The sequence below is a fragment of the Pituophis catenifer genome, unplaced genomic scaffold, assembly GCF_029215685.1.
Source record: "Pituophis catenifer annectens isolate HBS135680 unplaced genomic scaffold, rPitCat1.0.hap2 SCAF_2, whole genome shotgun sequence".
Classification (NCBI taxonomy): domain Eukaryota; kingdom Metazoa; phylum Chordata; class Lepidosauria; order Squamata; family Colubridae; genus Pituophis; species Pituophis catenifer.
Genome location: NW_027256882.1, coordinates 35,846,397 through 35,865,840, shown reverse-complemented (window position 1 = coordinate 35,865,840; position 19,444 = coordinate 35,846,397). Strand labels below are relative to the sequence as shown.

The 19,444-nt window shown below is 41.7% G+C and overlaps 1 protein-coding gene across 1 annotated transcript; it reads left to right on the top strand.

The window, feature by feature from the left end:
* Nucleotides 1-4,202: 4,202 nt before the first annotated feature.
* On the top strand, nucleotides 4,203-17,706 carry LOC139310105 (vomeronasal type-2 receptor 26-like). The gene is made up of 6 exons (XM_070934262.1): nucleotides 4,203-4,219; nucleotides 4,662-4,947; nucleotides 5,939-6,775; nucleotides 14,581-14,808; nucleotides 16,261-16,387; nucleotides 16,805-17,706. Exons 1-6 carry the CDS (start codon nucleotides 4,203-4,205, stop codon nucleotides 17,704-17,706), a joined length of 2,397 nt encoding a protein of 798 aa, XP_070790363.1.
* Nucleotides 17,707-19,444: the final 1,738 nt, after the last annotated feature.

Sequence of the window (19,444 nt, the reverse complement as noted above, 5' to 3'; positions counted from 1 at the left end):
TATTGTCCTCCATAACTCCAACTATTGTTTGGCTGATTTCCAGCATTACTTATTTTGGCTAAGTTTTCAGCATATTCTCCTCCATAAAACTCCAACTGTTGTTTGGCTGATTTCCAGCATTTTCCAGTGTTTTGGCTAATTTCCATGCTTTATTTTGGCTGATATCCAGTATATACTCCTCCTTACTCCCAACAATTATCAAGCTGATTTACTAATATCATTTATTTTAGCTGATTTCCAGCTTATTCTCTTCCACATCTCCATCTTTTATTTAGCTGATAACCAGCATATCTTGTTTTAAGTATCTTCTTTTCAGTATGTTTATCTAATAATCTACTCTTTCCAAATATACTCTTGCAGGGTGTTTCCCCAGCTGTTTCTTAGTACTAGTCATTTCCAATGTATGTTAAATTCAATCTCAATTGTTACTTCCATCTGTGCACCTTATTATATCATCTATAATCATTAACAGTTAATCATAGTTATCCTTCATCCGTTGTTGACAAATTAAAACTAAAACATGTTACATCAAATTATGCTTTTATAAAAATATCACTTTTAATCACCTTAACTTCCAACTTCTATTTTAGGTATCTTCTTTTATTTTCTATCTTTATTACACCATTACACCATAGGCACCTCTTGTTTTTATTTAAAACACATTTAACCATTTAACCATTTAAACAATTAGACATTTAAACATTGCCTTTTAATTTTATCTATTTTGTTTCATCATTTCCTTATCTGTCCATAAGTATTTCAATTTATAGTCAATACTTCCATGTTTAAAACTCTATATATCATTTTTAATTCTGTTGTAAAGTCTGCTTCCTGTAAAGTCCATCAGCTTCCCCGCTTTTGTTCCTGCGCCAGTCCTTTTGTTGCTACGCCAATTAGCTAAAAGTTTATTAGTTCCATTGTATTTCTTCTTTCTTTGTAAAACCATCAGTAGACAGAATAAGGATCTCCAAGATTCAAAAGTCCATAGTTATTTTCGAAGTAATCCAAAATAAATAGCGCGTCAAAATGGTTCTTTTTCAGGAAAGAGCAAATTTCTACAGTCCACACTTTCACTTAGTCACAGATTCAATCGCCATTTTGAAGCAATTATATAGTTATCCGTTTGATTTCTTTGTCTGGCTTTTAAAGGTGCCAAGTCCTTAATTATCACTTTTCTCTTTTCCAAAAGTCAGATCTGTTTCAATTTAACAAAAGAAATTCAAATATCCAGTTCTAATTAGTAAATAGTCAGTTCATACCAATCAATCAGTGCTGAAATAGATTTCTTAAAGGGTCTTTAAATCCTTTCATTACTTTACAAAGTCTTCAAGCCCCACAGATCTTCAGCTGCTAGTTAAGGCTGGGGGTCTTATTTGTGAACGTCAATAGACAATCGTTGTTTCTCGCCTGGGTTGGTGTCACTCACCCGGCTTCAAAGCAGTCGTCCTTTCTTCCTTCCTCCTGCACATTTCTTGCCCCGGTTTGTCCTGGCTTCATGGCAGCTGCCATGGCTGCCATCCCCCGCCACCAACTCAGAGGGTTTCCTCTGGCCTCTGAGGAACTTGCCTGTTCCTCTCGGCCGCCCAAGGGGTCCCTCTCTTTCCCCTGTCCCTACAGGACAGGATCGGTCCGCAGACCTGTCGGCGGCGGTTTGCCAGTCGGGGTTTTCGCGGGGCTCATTAGAGCCCACTATTTCCCCAACTGCATAGCCACAACGCCCGTTACAGATCCCGATTCTATTGTTTTCTTCTATTTCTTTGCACTGTTCATTTAAGAAGGTATTCTTATCTCTTCTAGCTATTATCTGGAATTCTGAATTCAATTTGATGTATCTTTCTCTTTCTCCCTTGCCTTTCACTTCTCTTCTTTCCTCAGCTATTTGCAAACCTTCCTCTGACAGCCATTTTGCTTTCTTGAATTACTTTTTCTTTCGGATGGTTTTAGTTGCTATCTCTTGTACAATGTTGCAAACCTCCATCCATAGTTCTTCAGGCACTCGTCTATCAGATCTAATTCCTTAAATCTATTTGTCACCTCTACTGTATATTCATCAAAGATATGATTTACTTCACACCTGAGTAGTATGATTTTAATTACATTTTATGGATTGTTGTAAATTGATATGAGTGATATTTTAGCTTTGTAAATAGGTAAGTGAATAAAATAAATGCTTTGGTTTTGCAAAAAGTTTATTCTAAGCAGATTGAAACAGTTACAATAGTAAGAAATCTTCACACTTTCTTTTTGAGTAGAAGAAGGTGTGGAGTTTTCTTACTATTGTAACCGTTTTCCTTGGCTGGCTACTGAACTATAAGAATAATTTTCCTCATTTTTTCCTCCCAAATCATAATGTGGAGAAAATGAAAGGCAGAATCTGTTCTGGTGATTTTGATAGGATTCCTTTGAGCCTTACAAACTCACAAAGCATCCCTGGCCTGCTCTCAAGTTGCCATAGGCAAGGGCGATGGAAAACTGACAAAACAGCACAGCAACCAAAGGCAGATGCACATTCCAGACTCATCTCTCTCAAGGTGGTATCCCAGGATTACCACAGCGATTGGACAGAGTGATCACTAAAACCCACGAAATTGCTCCGTTGACTAATGTGATTGATGACACACCCTGGGGGCATGGAGAAAACAGCATCATGATTAGAGTGTAAATTATGTGGGGTCAGAGTTGACTTCACTTCAGAACGTGCTGACATGAAACTCCTAATAAATAATTGGATTTTTTTTTTAAGCTTGGCTCAAAACTCATGATTTAATTAGGGCATCCATTGGATCCCTGACATGAATAATGAGAAGTTGATTATCTTTTTGGCATTGCACTGTATAGATATAAGGCTACAGTAAATATGACATGCTTTCATGAAAATCCAAACTGAAGATTTATTTACTTCTTTATTGGAATTTGTCAAAGAAAAATGAGAACAAGAATAAGAGAATAAATATACAATAACAGGGATGATAGCAGTTGTGAAATTCAATTTCTTTTACTACCAGTCTGTGGGCTTGGCTTGGTGGGCGTGGTGTGGCTTGGTAGACATGGCTTGGTGGGTATGGCAGGGGAATGATGCTGCAAAATCTCCATTCCCACCCCAATCCAGGGGAAGAATACTGCAAAATCCCCATTCCCACCCTACTCTGGGGCTAGCCAGAGGTGGTAATTGCCAGTTCTCCAAACTACTCAAGATTTCCACTACTTGTTCTCCAGAACCTGTCAGAACCTGCTGAATTTTACCCCTGGATGATAGGCACATTAGTGCACCTACGCCCACTCCCTCTACTGACCACTTAAAGCATGAAGTAAGGTCCACCGAAGTCAATTTGTGATTGAAATTGTGAAAATTTGTAGCTGAGACAACTGAATCAGGTAGGGCATTCCAGACTTTGACAACTCTATTACAGAAATCATATTTTTAAAGTCAAGTTTAGAACAATTTACATGGAGTTTAAAGCAGCTGTTCACGCACATATTATTGCAATTAAAACAGAAAAAATCATTTACAGGTAAAACATTATTACATATAATTTTATATTCAATACCTAGGCCTGACCACAAGTGATACAGTTCTAAGTTATCCAAACCGAGAATTTCGAGCCTAGTAGCGTAGGGAATTCTATTGTATATGGAAAGTGCACAACTTTTCTCGTGAAATACTTCTGAACCCACTGAATTGTACTGACGTCAGATATATGGTGGGGATTCCAAACAATTGAACTCTCGGCTCCGCTAGGCTGCCAGTGCAGGAACTCAGGAAAGATGCCAAGCCTCGGCCAGTAAACTCAGTTTAATATCCTGCTACACAGCGGCTTCTAGTCATTGCCGGTACACTAACATGAATAAAGTCAGAGCTGAGGGCATCCACCCCTCTGCTATGCTTTATAGGTCCGCCGTCAGTTGATTGCTAGTCGGCGCATGTTCGTAATTTTCCCCAGCTGAAGGGCATTTGAATCTGCTGCCGGTAGAGTTGCAGGGAGATGACATCATCAGGGCTTTGATGCTCCTGGCTGGATTGCTATCCGACACATGCCTCGACAGCACCCCACGCGAGCCCCGGTATATTCCTCCACCGGTGGGTATGACACCTAGCCACCATGTTTCACCCCCCATTGTCACCTGTGCCCATATCCCCCCTCGTGTAGTACCTTTCTTTTCCGTTGGAATGTCAGGGTGTCGAGTGTTGCTTGATGCTCAACATGAACAATACTCTGAGGTTGGTCTGGCATAAGTTTTATAAGCTGTAATGAGCAATAAAATGTTTTACAGAAAAAAAGCTTTGCAAAATTAAGTTTACAACTCTTAATGCTTTTTTAGCAATGCTGTTACAGTGAGATTTGGAGCATAAATCATCGAAGATAAGGACACCTAGGTCCTTAACAAGGTGAGGATCATCTGGTAGATCAATGCCACCTAGCTTATACTTGACATTCTGATTACGTTTATCAATATGTAAGACAGAACATTTATGAATCAAAATTTGAAGTTGCCAAATAGATGACCATTCAGACACCATTCAGAAAAAAATAAAAAAATACTTTTCAAACAAAAAAGAATTATCTGTAGAATTGAATAATTTTACATCAATTGCTTTTAAGTTGATCACATAAATCGTTGATATAGAGCAAAATAAGATGATGAAATTTCTTACGTTGCAGTGAGAACACCTTCAACCAAATTCTGCCCTTCTTATTGGCTGTTCATGAGGTCAACCAGAATTCAAGGCTCTTACCCAACATCACCCTGGGCTACAACATCTATGAGAACTTTTTCAGTGCAAGAATGACATATGAGGCCATGCTGGATGTGCTGTCTACAGGGCAGGAGAACATCCCAAACTACAGATGTGGAAGACAAAAGAACCTGCTGGCGATTCTTGAGGAGATGGATTCTGAACTCTTTGATCACATTTCCAATGTCTTGAGCATCTATAAATTTCCACAGGTATAAACCAAATGAAATTAATTCCGTGTTGTAAAATGTTCAGATTTGCCTAGAAGGTAGCAGTTGTATCTATTTCTCCAAATAAATTGAAAGTCAGAAAGTAAATATTAGAACATCTGAAAGAATGTTTAATTCACAAAGTATGTGTGTGTGTCCCTATATACATACAATGGTGGGCTGGTGCTGGTTCGGCCTGGTTCTAGTGAACCGGCAATCAGTTGTCCCTGCCCACCCACCCCCACCCTATCCTGTCCTATATTTCCACGTTTCTCAGCTCAGCTGATTTGCCTGGCATGGTGGATTTCACAGCCTCAGCTGTTTTACTTACTGGGGCTACCCTAGAAGGTAAGCTATAGAGCTTGAAATTGGTGTCTTTTGAACGCTGCGCATGCACACAAAGCACACGCTCACAGAAACACACACACACACACACACACACACACACACACACACACATGGGGTTGGACTAGAAGACTTTCCAGCTCTATTCTGATTGACTAATTGACTGAGTGGATGGGTGACCCACAGAGTTCTAATATGACCAGAAGGTTGTGCTCTATGAGGACCACCAATGAACATCACCAACAGATAATTCAGAGCTCCCTGGTTTCAAAGGGAGCATACAAGACAACAGGACAGAACATCATGAACATTATATTGGTTTTTAAAATTGATACTGATTTTAATTGAAATGTTTTAAATTATGGGCCAAACTTTATTTAATTATTTTAAAATTATTTTAACCTTTGTGTACAAATGTTTTATTTTTGGCTGTTCACCGCCCTGAGTCTGAAAGAAGAAGGGCAGTATAGAAATTTAAATAATCAATCAATCAATCAATCAATCAATCAATCAATCAAGGAAACCAGCAAAATTTGTGGAGTTATCATTTAAAATGTCTCTCACCAGTGTGGAAAGGCCCTTAGATTTACCATCTGACTTTTATCATTAAAACTGGTACAAACTACCAATATTTTCTCTTTTATCTTAGATCAACTACAGTGTCATCAACCAGATGGCTGAGAAAAATCATCATTTTCCTTTTTCATATCGGATGACCCCAAACCAAGAACCTCCTGACTCAGCAATCGTCCAGCTGCTCCTGCAGTTCCAATGGACGTGGATCGGCCTCCTTTCTCGGGACAATGAAAAAGGAGAAAAATTCAAAAGACGCTTGGAAGTTCTCGCTCTAAAAAATGGGATTTGCATTGTCCTCTCAGGAACTGTCCCAGAAGCAAATGTGCAGACAAGTGCTGGAGAAACTCTCATGCAAGAAAAAAGGAAAATGTTCTACTCTCTTATCAAGAGTCAAATAAAAATTATAGTATGCCAACTGGATTTTCAGGCCTTGGGAATGTTAGCAGTAATAATACAAAAGATTGATACGACTAATACATCCATTGTGGGAAGGGTGTGGATTGCAACAACTTTGACAGTTTTAGGTGTAGATATTTTTGATATCTTGCTTGATCTCCAAAATAAATATGCTTTGTTTTCCTTCCTCATCCAGACAAAGAGAAGGACTCAGTATTATGACTTTAATTCTCATGCATCTATGCTCCTATTGTATGGAAAGGAAGCGTTCCAATGTTCTTATACAAGTCCTGTGTTATCTAAGAAAGTTTGGAAAAAATGCAGAGAAAAAGAGAATTGGGAATTCCCACCCCATGATGTGATTGCAACAATCCTGTCTCAGGACTCCTCCAGTATTTCCCAAATAATTCAAATTGTGGCCTGGGTTCTCAGTGCTGCCTCTTCCTCCCAATGGAGTAAGAGGAGAATGCCAGTTGGAGACCATCAATCACCCCAGATTGTACAGCCATGGCAGGTAAGAATTTTTTTAAATTTTTTAAATGTTTAATTGGTTTGTGGTTTTTTAAATTTTTGGGCCAAATTTATAAAGATTTTAATTGTTTTTAATATTTGTATTTCATTTTTTTAATTCTGGCTGTGCACCGCCCTGAGTCCTCAGGGAGAAGGGCGGTATATAAATTGAAAATAAAATAAAAATAAAAATAAAATAAATTTTGATTCTTCAGTGTTGCCACACTGGAGCTGAGGGATATGGAGGGGGGGGGATAGAGATAGCTGGGGTATTGTAGACAAAACAAAATATTTTCTCCTGGGAACCAAGGACATTCCCAACAATGGCCAGAAGGAGGATGAGTGAACTCACCAGGCAACCAGATGACACCTTGATTGGAGCATGTGACTGATTGTTTGGAAAGGGAAGGAAAACTTTTAGTTTTAATTAGGTGAAAACTGTGGCAACATTTAGAGTCAGTTTTCACCAGCCTATGCCTCTATGATATGTCGAATAAAACTGATATTTGAGGAACCCACTTGCCTTAGAGTCTTGTTTACTATGGGCGTATTACTTTGAACCCTGACATTAAACCGTTTCTAAATGTTTTTTTTTTCTTTTTTCAAGTTTTTCACTTTTTTCAATTTTTTACAAACATATCAATGCGTGAACAGTGTGGTACCTGAGTGACTTACACTTTGGTACAAATAAAATAATATTCATCATATTTACTACAGTTGACAAGCTTATATAGTTCTGGTAATAGTAAACATATTTTTGTAGAATTATATTCTTAAATAATTAGTTATTTCTGTTAGGTGTTTTGTGCCAGCCATGGCAGTTTCTTAAAAGGCCACCAGATGGGAGCAAAGAGGCACCTTTGATCCTACTGGTGGGTCAAGGGGCTCCGGCCCCTGCAGCCCCATACAATTAATGGCCCTCCGGCCCCCTCACAGGAGAGGGAGGGAGGGAGAGGCCCCCACAAGAACCCCTTCACAGGGGCTGCTCTCTGGCTCTTGTTCTAGCTCCCTATAGGACTGATCCATGGGCTCAATCCAGGCATGGATGCCTCCATGCCAGGGAACTCATTTTCTCTACTTTATCCCTAAATAATCCTTCAATTTGATTGCATCCCTGCATGCTGCCTTTTGCTTGGAAGCGCCTCAACGAACCATCAACCTTTGTGAGATCTCTCACAAAGTGGTAGCAGAGGATGGTTTGTGGCAATGCTTCCAAGCCAGCAGAAGGAAGATTCCTGAAGGTTCCAACAAGAACCCCTCAGAGATGGATGGCAGGAGATCCCCGATTGTGACCAGGAGTCTCCAATCAAGGATGCATCCAGTCCCTGATGCAAGCTTTGATCCAGAGGAGGGCACAGATGATCTCTATGCCCCCAGAGAAACCAGCGAAATGCTGGGGACCCCTTCGCACGCTTCCCTGCAGCTGCAAGCCACAGAAGGAAGCATAGAAGGCCAGCAGTCGACCCAGGACTGCCAGGACACCAGGGAGGCGGCCTGGGATCAGGCCACCTCCAGCATAGACCAGCTCACTGGCGAGGAATGCAGAGAGCTGCTCCGAATGCTCCTAGCAGCCCGAGGGACGCCACAAGACAAGCCGTTTTGGACACCAGGGCAGGGGGCCTCTGGACACCAGGTAAGTCCTTCCCCAGTGCCCAGGAGGCCCCCTAACATGGTGCTGGCCACCCTGGGGTATCCCGGAGCCCTGGAGCTTTTGGCGGGAAATTTCCCACCAAACCAAGACCTGCAGCTTCCGGGGCCAACCAGAAGCAACATGGCGGCCCCCAGGCTACCTACTCCAGCGAGGCTTAGTGGGCCTCAGCTAGACCATGAGGCCCAGCAACCAATGGTGGCCAACCGAAGCAGCATGCAAACCGCTCGCCCCCCCCACCGGCAAGCCTCGAAGTCTGCCCGGCTGCACCTGCTTCAGCGGGCATCAGGGCCATGATCCAAGTCCTGGTCGGGGCCCTGGAGGCCACAACGACCACAACCTCGATGTCAGGGGTAGCCAGCCTCCCTCGCTACCCACAGGAGACCGACAACGGGGAAGCGTCCAGTCTGGAGCCCTCCAGCTGCGCCCCGCACCTCCCGGGGGCTCCAACTTACCAGACACCCCGACCACGGCAACGGAGAATTCACCTCGATGTCTTCAGGGGGGCTCCAGCTGAGCTTCTCACCTCTGACGATGGCAGCCTCCTCCGGAGTCTTCAAGGCCAGTGGTGGGCCCCTCCAGGCAATCCTCGGCATCTTCGGGCCTTTCCGGCCCCATCCTGCAGTCTTCGCCCCCGGTAAGTGTCCCAATATACTGGGGGGGAGGCTTCCAGAAGAGTCTTCAGGGCTCCACAGACCTGGGCCCAGGCCTGGCCCTGGAGCACTGAGAGAGACGTCCGCTCCCTCCGGCTCCTGGGCTGGAGTCAGCTCTGAGTATGCCCAGTTGTCCAAGCATGCTCAGTCGGCGCCATCTGAAAAAGGGAAAAATAATCAAAGAAAAATACCAATGTCAAGTTTCCGAAAGATGCCCTAATTAATTCATGAGCCATGATCCAAACTTCAAATGAAATATATTCATTTATTAGGAGCACCATTCCGGCAATACTCGGATGCAGTTAGGACTGATCCTACGTAGATTTACATTCCCCTATGACCCTGTCTCTCCCCTCCTCTCTGGCCATGTCATAAATCACATTCTCCAATTAACCACTTTGGCTAGCTGTGAAACCTAACACCCTCCTTCTGATTGTGGTCAGAAAGAATGTATGGAATTCACTTCAGTTCTCCCTCCCTCCTGCTCATGGCAACTTGAAAACTTTGCAAGTTGACAACCAACACTTACCAGCAGAGGGATCCCTCTCCCAGTTACTTCAATGGAATCCTCGCAAAGGTATCTTTGCCACCTGAGTCTGTATTCCCTGCTCATGCTTATTCCTCTGCTTCTGTTTTCCCAAATAATTTTGAGAAATTGCATCTGGGGGGGCGAGAATTTCACCATCTGGAATAAGGAAATACAAGTATGTCTCTTAAAGGAAGGGACCCTAGAAATGGTTTTAGTCCCCCCACCTTTCCCTTGGGGGCCTCAAGAAGAGTGGTACCACAGGAAAGCCTATACCACTCTATTGAGCTCACTGGATGCTAAGTTGTACCCTAGCATTCCAGATGGGCTCACAGCTGGTGAGATTTGGGCGTTATTGTATAGCTTGTTTAACACTGATAGCCTAGGCTCCACCACAAGGCTTACATCAGAGTTCTACAACACCAAGCTGAGATTTGGGGCTAGCATCGCTGAGCACCTGGAAAGTTGAAGGCACTCAGGGCAGAACTGGTGCTCAGGGACTACCCCATGACTGAGGCCAACCTGATTGCAGTTATTCTGGCATCCCTGGACAAAAGTTGGGGCAATTTTATTGTCTCACTAGAGGGAACCAGGAAGGAAGCTATGACTCTGTCCTACCTCACAGGGAGGCTCAATGAGGAGGACAGGAGGCATAGAGATGCAGGAGAATACACCAGGGCCACAACTCAATGCATCAACAGGAGGCACCACAGTTCAGAGCAGGTTAACGCTCTACTCAAATGTTTTACCTGTGGCTCTGAGGAGCATCTGAAGAAGGAGTGCCCCCACTACCAGCAAGGGCCGAAGTGTGGCTCCAATCAAGGAAGGGGCAGGGGGCAGAGAAGGGGGCATGGCGGGGGCAAAGGTGGTGCTAAGGGCAATTTTGTATGTACTTGTTATCTCACTCCCGCCACTAAGGCTGATGGCCCCACTGGCCTCTGGTTACTGGACTCTGGGGCTTCATCCCACAAGGCCAACATGAAGCAAGGTTTTAAGAGATTAAGGAGAATTAACTCCTCCATCAAGGTTGCCAATGGTGATAATGCTTTGGTTGTTGGGGAGGGCGCTGTCTCTGTACCTGGGCTGGGCAATGTTGAAAGTGTGTTACATGCTCCCTCTATCGCCAATAACTTGTTGAGCATAATCAAATTATGTGATGATGGCAGGGTGGAGGTATTGTTTCACAAAGGAGGAGGTCATGTCACTTGGGACAAAAAGGTTATTGGGAGTGTCACTGTTATAAATGGTTTGCCATATTTCTCCCCCGAGAGCCCAGCTACAGAGGACAGTCCACAGGGTGCCACCTCAGAAGGTGCCTGCGCGCAAAGAGAGAGAAAGGCCCTACAGCCAGCCCCAAGGGTGTCTAAGGTGCATAAGACAGAGACGGCCACCCCCATGGGACCAAAGCCAGCTCCCAGGCTATCAAAGGGGCTCAAGGCCAAAGCAGTTGCACCCATGCCGTCTCAGCCAGCCCCGTGGCTTTTCAAGGCCAATGCAGGCAAGAAACCCAAGCCCCAGCAGGCACCCAAGGCAGATAAGCCCAAAAAAGGGCCTAAGGTGCCAGCACTGCCCATGGCAACCAGAGTCAAGGGGGTGTCAGTGGGGAAGCCGCTTCATATCAAATGTGCCCACCTTTTACATCAGAGATTAGGCCATGCGAGCTTCCCCATGGTCAAAAAGATGGGGGAATTTGCTGAGGGGATTCACCTCCAGGACTGTGAGGTGTTTCTGGACTGCGCCATCTGTAAGAGGACAAAGAGGAAGGCCGCCCCTATACCTAAGGTGTCACTGTGTAAAACTCAATACCCGTATCAATTAATCCATGTTGATTTGGTTGGGCCATTTATACCGTCCCTAGGGAAAAGGCAGTATTTCCTCACTGCCGTCAACGATTTCTTGCGGTACAGCCATGTGTATACCCTCACAGAAAAATCTGGAGCTTTTAACGCCATAGATCGCTATACAACTATGTGGAAACCCAGTACAAGACAAAGATCGTGCAGCTGCAGATCCACCATGGGGCTGAGTTCATGTCCCGAAAGTTCCAAGACAGGGTAAGGCATAAAGGCATACACCATTTTTGAACAGCGCCCTTTACTCCTGCACAAAATGGCGTGGCGGAAAAACAAAATGGTTTCCTGCAGACTATGGTACGTAGCCTGATTGCAGATGCCGGGGTTGTGGAATCATATTGGGTGGAGGCACTACATTACGCCAATTACATCTTGAACTGCACTTGGAGCAGTGTTGTGGACCAGACTCCATATTTTCTGGTCCACGGTAGGAAGTCTAACCCAACGCATAGCCCCATACAAAGTGACTACTATGGTCACACTCACAAGGACAGCCCTGAGTTCACAGATAATAAATTATATAGATCTGTGATTGGCTCCTTGCTATACATTAGCAATTGGAGCAGGCCTGACATAGCTTTAGCTGTGAATCTATTGTCCAGGCACATGGAAAACCCAAAGGAATTCCACTGGAATGCTATTAAGAAGGTACTTGGGTACCTCAGGGGCACGGTCGATTATGATGATTTTTGAGAGGGCGTAAGTTGAGTCAATCATGCTGTGGTCGCTGTTGGAGAATGGTTCTTTTATTTGTAGTCCATAAATTGAATTTAAACTGTTGCAGAAGATGAGATCAAGGCAGTTGTTGAGTCTAGTGTTGTTAGTTAGTAGTTGATCAAGTCCCAGATTAGTTACAATATTGTACAGAGTTGGATGTATAGGTTCAATTGTCCATTCATTTAGGGTCCAATTAATAAGTGGTAAGTTAAGGTCACCAAGAAAGATTATTGGGTGTGGGCAGGAGGCTGCCCAGGTTAGTTGTGAAATTAACTTGTTTGCATGTTCAGTGTCATAATCTGGGGCTCTGTAACAAAGTAAGAATCGAAATGAGTTCACGGGAGTGGATTCTTTGCAATATGGATAAGTCGGGACATGAGCGAAGTTTGTTATGGCTGATGTTGGTTTTGGTGATTGAATTTATCATATGTATGAATATGCGTTTGATGGACTCATTTTTGCAAATAACACTGCAAAATCGTAGAGCTAACGAGCTATTGTTGTATTTGAACTCAGGGCAATCTCTTGAAATTTTGATGATGTCATCAGGGGAGATGTTTGGTTTATTGGAGTTTCTTATAATGTTGTGAACCTTTGTGATATCATCAGATTTATAGTTGTCATCCAGGCCAAATAAAATAGCATTTGGACATTTTTGTTCACGTTCCATGGTGTCTTTGAGAAGTAAGAATATATTATTTGGTGGGTTTGAATTATTTGCTGGGTTGATGGTTACTTGTGGTTGAGATTGAGGTGGTTGTTGTTGAGTTGAGGTAATATTTTGAGGTAATGGTTGTTGAATTGGGGTAGTATTTTGAGCATTTAGATATTTATTTATCATTTCTATATTTTTTTTCAAGAGATGTTAGACATGCTTGTAAACTTGCTTGTAAAATTGTTTGTAAAATTGTTTCTAAATGTGTTACTAAGCTTCCATCTATGGCATCAATGAATATAGATGGAACATTTTGAATGTCTATCTTAGGGAAACATGATGGACATTGACAAGCAAATGTATTTGATGCAGGGGTGAAATCTAAAATTTGTTATTACCGGTTCTGTGGCGTGGCTTGTTGGGGGGGCGGGGGTAATGTGACTGGGTGAGCATGGCCAATTTTTAAAAAACTTTTAAAACCATTTTTTCTACAACTTCTTCGGCGAAGAGGTTGTTAAAAAATGCTTTCAAAAGGCTCTGATGATGCCAGCTGAGTTACCTGATCGTCAGAGACTTTTTTTCTTTTAAATGCCTCTGCCGATCAGGCAACTCAGCTTGGATCATCAAGCATCATCTTGGATCGTCAGCTTAGATCGTCAAACTCAGCTTGACGAACAGGCACCTTGAGCCTGGTGAGATTTGAACTCCCAGTAATTGCAGGCAGCTGGTAGCTAAGTGCTACTTAACAGCACTTTAGTCCACTGCACCACCAAGGCTCTAGGCCCTTAGCTGTATCGAACATCTCATTTCCACAATAGCTGAGAATAACACTCTTTTCCAATTGACTGATAGTCCTAGGAGGTTGTTTGCTTCCATAAAACACTCAAACCTGGCCATGTATGAGTCCCAATTGTCTGTTGCTGGGTTGAATGGAGTTGGCGAGGCATGAGCAGTCATTGTGATGGCTGATGCAGTTCAGTCCCTGCAGTAGTAGCCTGTCGATGCCTCCCGGTGGTCCCCTCTTCCGTTGGGACTGTGATCTAATTCATCTCTTTTTGTTCTCTGCTCTTCCAATACAACTTTCGTTGCCAGTGTTGGATCAGGCGATCAAAGAGATCACTCAGTGCTAACAGTCACAACAGTTCTTTATCAGTAGATCGGTTCAACCCAGAGTCAGCTCATCTGACTGCTTGTCCTTTTATAGGGAGCAGTCAGACAGATCGGCCAATAGGGTTTGAGTATTTTCCCTCCGGATTGGAGGACCTGACTGAAGCCTATCCTCACTCCAATTCAATATGCAACACTTTGTTTGGTTGTGGGGGGGGTGGGTTTGGAAAAAATGCCCCCAAAATCTTCAAAAATGGGCTGAAAAAAGCTCTAAAAATGGGCCAAAAAAGGACTGAAAAAGGCTGAATAAAGACCAAAACACAGGGCATGAAGAGGCTAAAAAACAGCTGGTGGGAGGGCAGGGCTTCAACAATATTCGGTCTATAAGACGCACAGACAATTTCAAGCCCTTTTGGGAGATAAAAAAGTGTGTCTTATAGTCTGAAAAATACAGTATTTGAAAAAGAGCTGTAAATTCCTGGAGAATGACTAAAAGAAGTTTCCCATGAAATACTGAATCAATCTGCTTCAGACTGCAGTGGTGATTTGAAGAGGTTGAATTATTCAGAGTACCTCCAATGCAGAATAATAGCAAGAAAAAAAAATTGAATAAAGGCTCAAACTGTAAGGTTTTTTCTATGTTTCTTCAGCTTCATAGGTTCCTGAGAAACTTCCAACATCACAATATTTCCAGAGATGAGATTTATTTTGATGAAAATGGAATTCCGGTTGGTGACTTTGATATCATGCAGTGGACATCCGTTTTGAACAAATCACATGCAGGGGTGAAAATTGGGACTGTAGAAAGACAAGCCTCCTCGGAAGTCAAGATTTCTGTCAATCAAAGTGCTGTCCAATGGCCAACTTTATTTAACAAAGTAGGCTGAGGCTGTTTGGATTTTGCTATTTATCTCCATCTGCTCAGAAATAATTCTTATTAAGGCCAATTGAGATAACTTCCATACAAGAAAACTTAATTTATTACATATCACTTTACTTTAGAGGTTTTACAATAATCTATCACACGCTGGAATTTGCTGCATTGTATTGCAGGATTTGCAATTTACATTAGTAAACTGGGATATGTTGCCATAATTTATAGTACATCAAATTATCTTGTTTTCAATAAGAGAAAATCCAGAATGTCTATGGAGATTCTCAGTCATCCAGGTTGTGTCAAAGGTGCTTTTTCAAAAGGCACCTGGACTTTGTTTTCCCTTCAAGAAGTTTCACTTCTCATCCAAGAAGCTTCTTCAGTTCTGACTGAATGTTGGAGGATGGAAAGATTTGGAACTGCTGAAAAGACTGTGTTGTAAACAGGAGATAGATTCAGCAATTGCAGGAAGATTCCACACCCATTTGCACTATTCAGGTGACCCTGAGGGTGCAGATAAATTCCAAGTGGCCTCAACAACTTTCAGAAAGACTGTTAATGACCAGATGACTGCAAGGAATATAAATCCTTCCATACTTCACCATTCAGTCAGAACCGAAGAAGCTTCTGGAATGAGAAGTGGAAGATTGATCAGTTGTCTTTTGAAAAAGCACCTTTGGGGAAAAAAATCCAGAATAAGAAGGGTTTAGCCCACTGAATTGCATAAGAGAAAGGTATCACTAAGAATGTGGTGAAAGAAATGTGTGTAGCTAAAAAAGTCATTTGCATATGATAATACAACAATCAGTTGTAGGAGAGAAAGATAGGGACTCTAGAGAAAGCTAGATTTTGGAGGTTTCCTGAGAAAGCAAAGATGGAGGAATATATATATATATACTGAACTTTTCAAAGTATAAGACACACATCCCTCCCAACCACTGCGTTTTTGCCCTCCTCAGCCCCCAGGAGCACTCTGCAGGCCTCCCAAACCCTCTGCGCATCCCTTTTTTGTGAAAAAAGGCCCGTTTCTTGCAAAAACAGGATGCACAGCGGTTTGGGAGGCCTGCAAAGTGCTCCTAGTGGGCTGCGAAGGGCAAAAACTTTTTTTCTTGTTTTCCTCTTCCAAATCTTGGTGTGTCTTATAGTCCGAAAAATACGGTAAGTTATAGCATTCTCATACATGCCCTAAGGAGAAACACCTTTTGCAATGGAACTACTTTCCTTTGGAAAAAAGAATGAGGCAATGAGTCTGTTTTGGGATCTACAATGGAGACTGATAGAGAAAGAGAATGATCTTTCATTTGCCCCTTGCAAGTAGAGTAATTAAAGTTCATGCCACTACTTTTGGATGATTTTGCTCAATCTGGTCCTGAGCTTCTGGAAGCCACTTGATTTCAGTAAATCCTAATAATTCATACAGTATATCACCCTGACTAATTTTTCTGTTTATGTTTAGATGGTGCCTTATTCAAGATGCACTGAAAGTTGCTCCCCAGGTTATGCCAAGCTTGTGAGAGAGGGAGCCCCAGTTTGCTGCTATGACTGTTCTCTGTGTATGGAAGGAACATTCTCTGTGCAAGAAGGTACAGTAGGTGGCTCCAAAAATAACCCCCCCCCAAAAAATCAAGATACAATCAATATTTTATCTTGTTTGGGGGGGTATTTGATCAAGAAGCAAGAAAGACATTAAATTTCTTAATCCACAAACTTCAAAGATTGGGCACTATTGCCAAATTTGGATGATGATATGAGCATTAAAATAATGAAAGGTTGCTGATTTCTATTGTGTTGTTACTTTCTTGCTTGGTTTTGGGAAAGAGGACATCATCTTCAGCCTTTAAAAAGACAGTTTGATTCTTTTAACTAATGTTGTGTCGTATGGATATCCCTGGGGAGAAATATTATATTATACCTTGAAAATGAAGTAACTGATTTCTGATGTGGTTTTCATGCTCCTACAGCTGCAGAAACAGATTCATGCTAACCATTTTTTTTCTCAGATGCAACCCATTGTGAAAAGTGTCCAGATGACCAGTATTCCAATAAGAAGCGAGATCAGTGTGTCCCCAAAAATATAAGCTTCTTATCTTACCAAGAATTGTTGGGACTCATCCTGGCTTTCTTTGCCATTGCTTTGTCCCTAACCACCGCCTTTATTCTGGGAATCTTCATGAAATACCGAGACACTCCCATAGTCAAAGCCAACAACTGTGAACTCACCTACATCCTCCTGGTTTCACTCCTGCTTTCTTTCTTGACTTCCCTTCTATTCATCGGTCGCCCCGTGAAAATGACCTGTCTCCTCCGACAAACCATTTTCAGTATTGTTTTCTCAGTTGCTGTGTCTTCCTTGCTGGCCAAGACTGTCATGGTGGTGGTGGCCTTTCTGGCCACAAAGCCAGGCAGCAGCATGAGGAAATGGCTGGGGAAGAGTCTGGCCAACTCTATTGTTTTATCCTGCTCTGGTATTCAAGTAGGCCTCTGTATGATGTGGCTGGGAGTCTTTCCCCCATTCCCAGATTCTGACTTTCATTCCCAACCAGAACACATCCTGCTGCAGTGCAATGAAGGCTCTGTCACCATGTTCTACTCTGCTCTTGGCTACATGGGTTTTTTGGCTGCCATCTGTTTCTTGGTGGCATTTCTGGCTCGAAATCTGCCAGGGGCCTTTAATGAAGCCAAACTGATCACCTTCAGCATGTTGGTTTTTTGTAGCGTTTGGATCTCCTTTGTTCCCACATATCTGAGCACCAAGGGGAAATACATGGTAGCTGTGCAGATCTTCTCCATCCTGGCCTCTGGCCTGGGTTTACTGGGCTGTATCTTTATCCCCAAATGCTACATTATTATCCTGAGACCTGACATGAACACCAAAGAACATCTGATGATAAAAAATAATTAAGATTCCTTGTGTTGGTATTTATTTTTGTACAGTTTACATGCAGCATAAAATCACATACTTTGAAGTAATGTTTTATGTCTTGTCGCTTATCTTTCTTTATTCCATGTGAATTTTGAATTATAATAATTGAGTAGTAAAGTTGCTAAAACAACTCAAACTATCTGAAATAATCATATCCTTCAATTGTTCTAATCTGCTTATGACATAAATAAAATTTCTGAAAAAAGGCCAGATAAACTGTGACCAGAGATGTTCTGATATGGTTTTAGATTAAATTAAAGACTACGGCTAATGATGACATTTGTTTTATGTTACTATATAGGTTGGTGTGCTGGTGTTATATTTTATTTTCTGGAGTGACTTTGTTTTCTGACTTTGTTTTTAAAAATAGTTAATTTCAAATACTGTATATATTTGATTGATCTCTTCTGGCTCAATAATGTAAGATCATTCATTGTTAGATAAATGAGATAGATAGATAGATAGATAGATAGATAGATAGATAGATAGATAGATAGATAGATAGATAATCTGAGAGAGAGAGAGAGAAAGATGGGTGGGAAAGATCAAGAAAGAGAAAAATAGAGAGACTGATAATATTCTATATATTAAGAATAGATAAAATATCAACATGAACATTGGAGCAACTTTAATTTTTTTCTCCATCCCTTTGAATAAATTAATGAGACAAATTATTATTTTTGACAGTCTTCAATCAAAAGAAAAATATGTACAGCTCTGAATGATTTGGGGTGGAAAACCATGTAGACACCTAATGTGACAATGAAGATGTGCTTAGGAGTATTAAAATTGGTTCTTGTTTTTTATCATTGTCCATATCCATATCATATCTATATCCATTTCCATTTCCATATAGTGTACATAAAGTGTCTGTGTGTCTCTGTATGTATCCTGCCAACCCAGCAATACAAAAGCATGTAAATGCAAGTAGATAAATAGGTACCTCTTCAGTGGGAGTAATTCAGTAGTAAAGTTGCTAAAACAACTCAAAGTATTTGAAATAATCATATCCTTCAATTGTCATAATCTGAATTCATATTAAATCATAAATATCATCAATGGCATTAATAAAATTTCTGAAACCAAAAATTGCATCCCTTAAAATGAATATACTACCCAGACTGCTATACCTCTTCCAAGTAACTACGATTTGGCCAGGAAAGGACTTTTTCAAAGACTTCGATAAAATGATAGCAAAGTATATTTGGCAGGGGAAGAAGGCCAGAATTAAAATAAAATGCTTGCAAGATACCCGGGAGAAAGGAGGATTAGGGTTACCGGACTGGAAATTGTACAAGGTGGCATCATTAAATTAGATTAGAGACTGGATAGATCTTTAAAAATAAGAGAACACTACTTCTAGAGGGATTCAACCTACAACGAGGCTGGCACACATTTTTGTGGGAGGGAAGAGATAACCATCATCGATATTTCCAACAACATATTATTAGAGGATCATTACATAGAATATGGCAAGAGATCAGAAAAACACATTACAACAAAATTTCGAGATGGTTATCGACTATGGAGGCACTGATTTATCCTAACGCTATGGACATGGAGAAAATGAGAAACTACAAAGAACTGAATAATTCTGAATTGAATAATAGAGGAGAATTACAATCGAGACAAGAATTGAAAGAACAGGGTATAGACATTGATTGGTGGCCATATTTACAAATAGAATCAAGGTATAAATCAAATCGGGCACAATTTG

Excerpts from the sequence above, each read along its gene's own strand:
- LOC139310105 (XM_070934262.1), top strand. Across the intron at positions 14,809-16,260 it reads GGCCAACTTTATTTAACAAA|ATGGTGCCTTATTCAAGATG; the intron begins GTAGGCTGAGGC and ends GTTTATGTTTAG. Across the intron at positions 16,388-16,804 it reads AACATTCTCTGTGCAAGAAG|ATGCAACCCATTGTGAAAAG; the intron begins GTACAGTAGGTG and ends TTTTTTTCTCAG.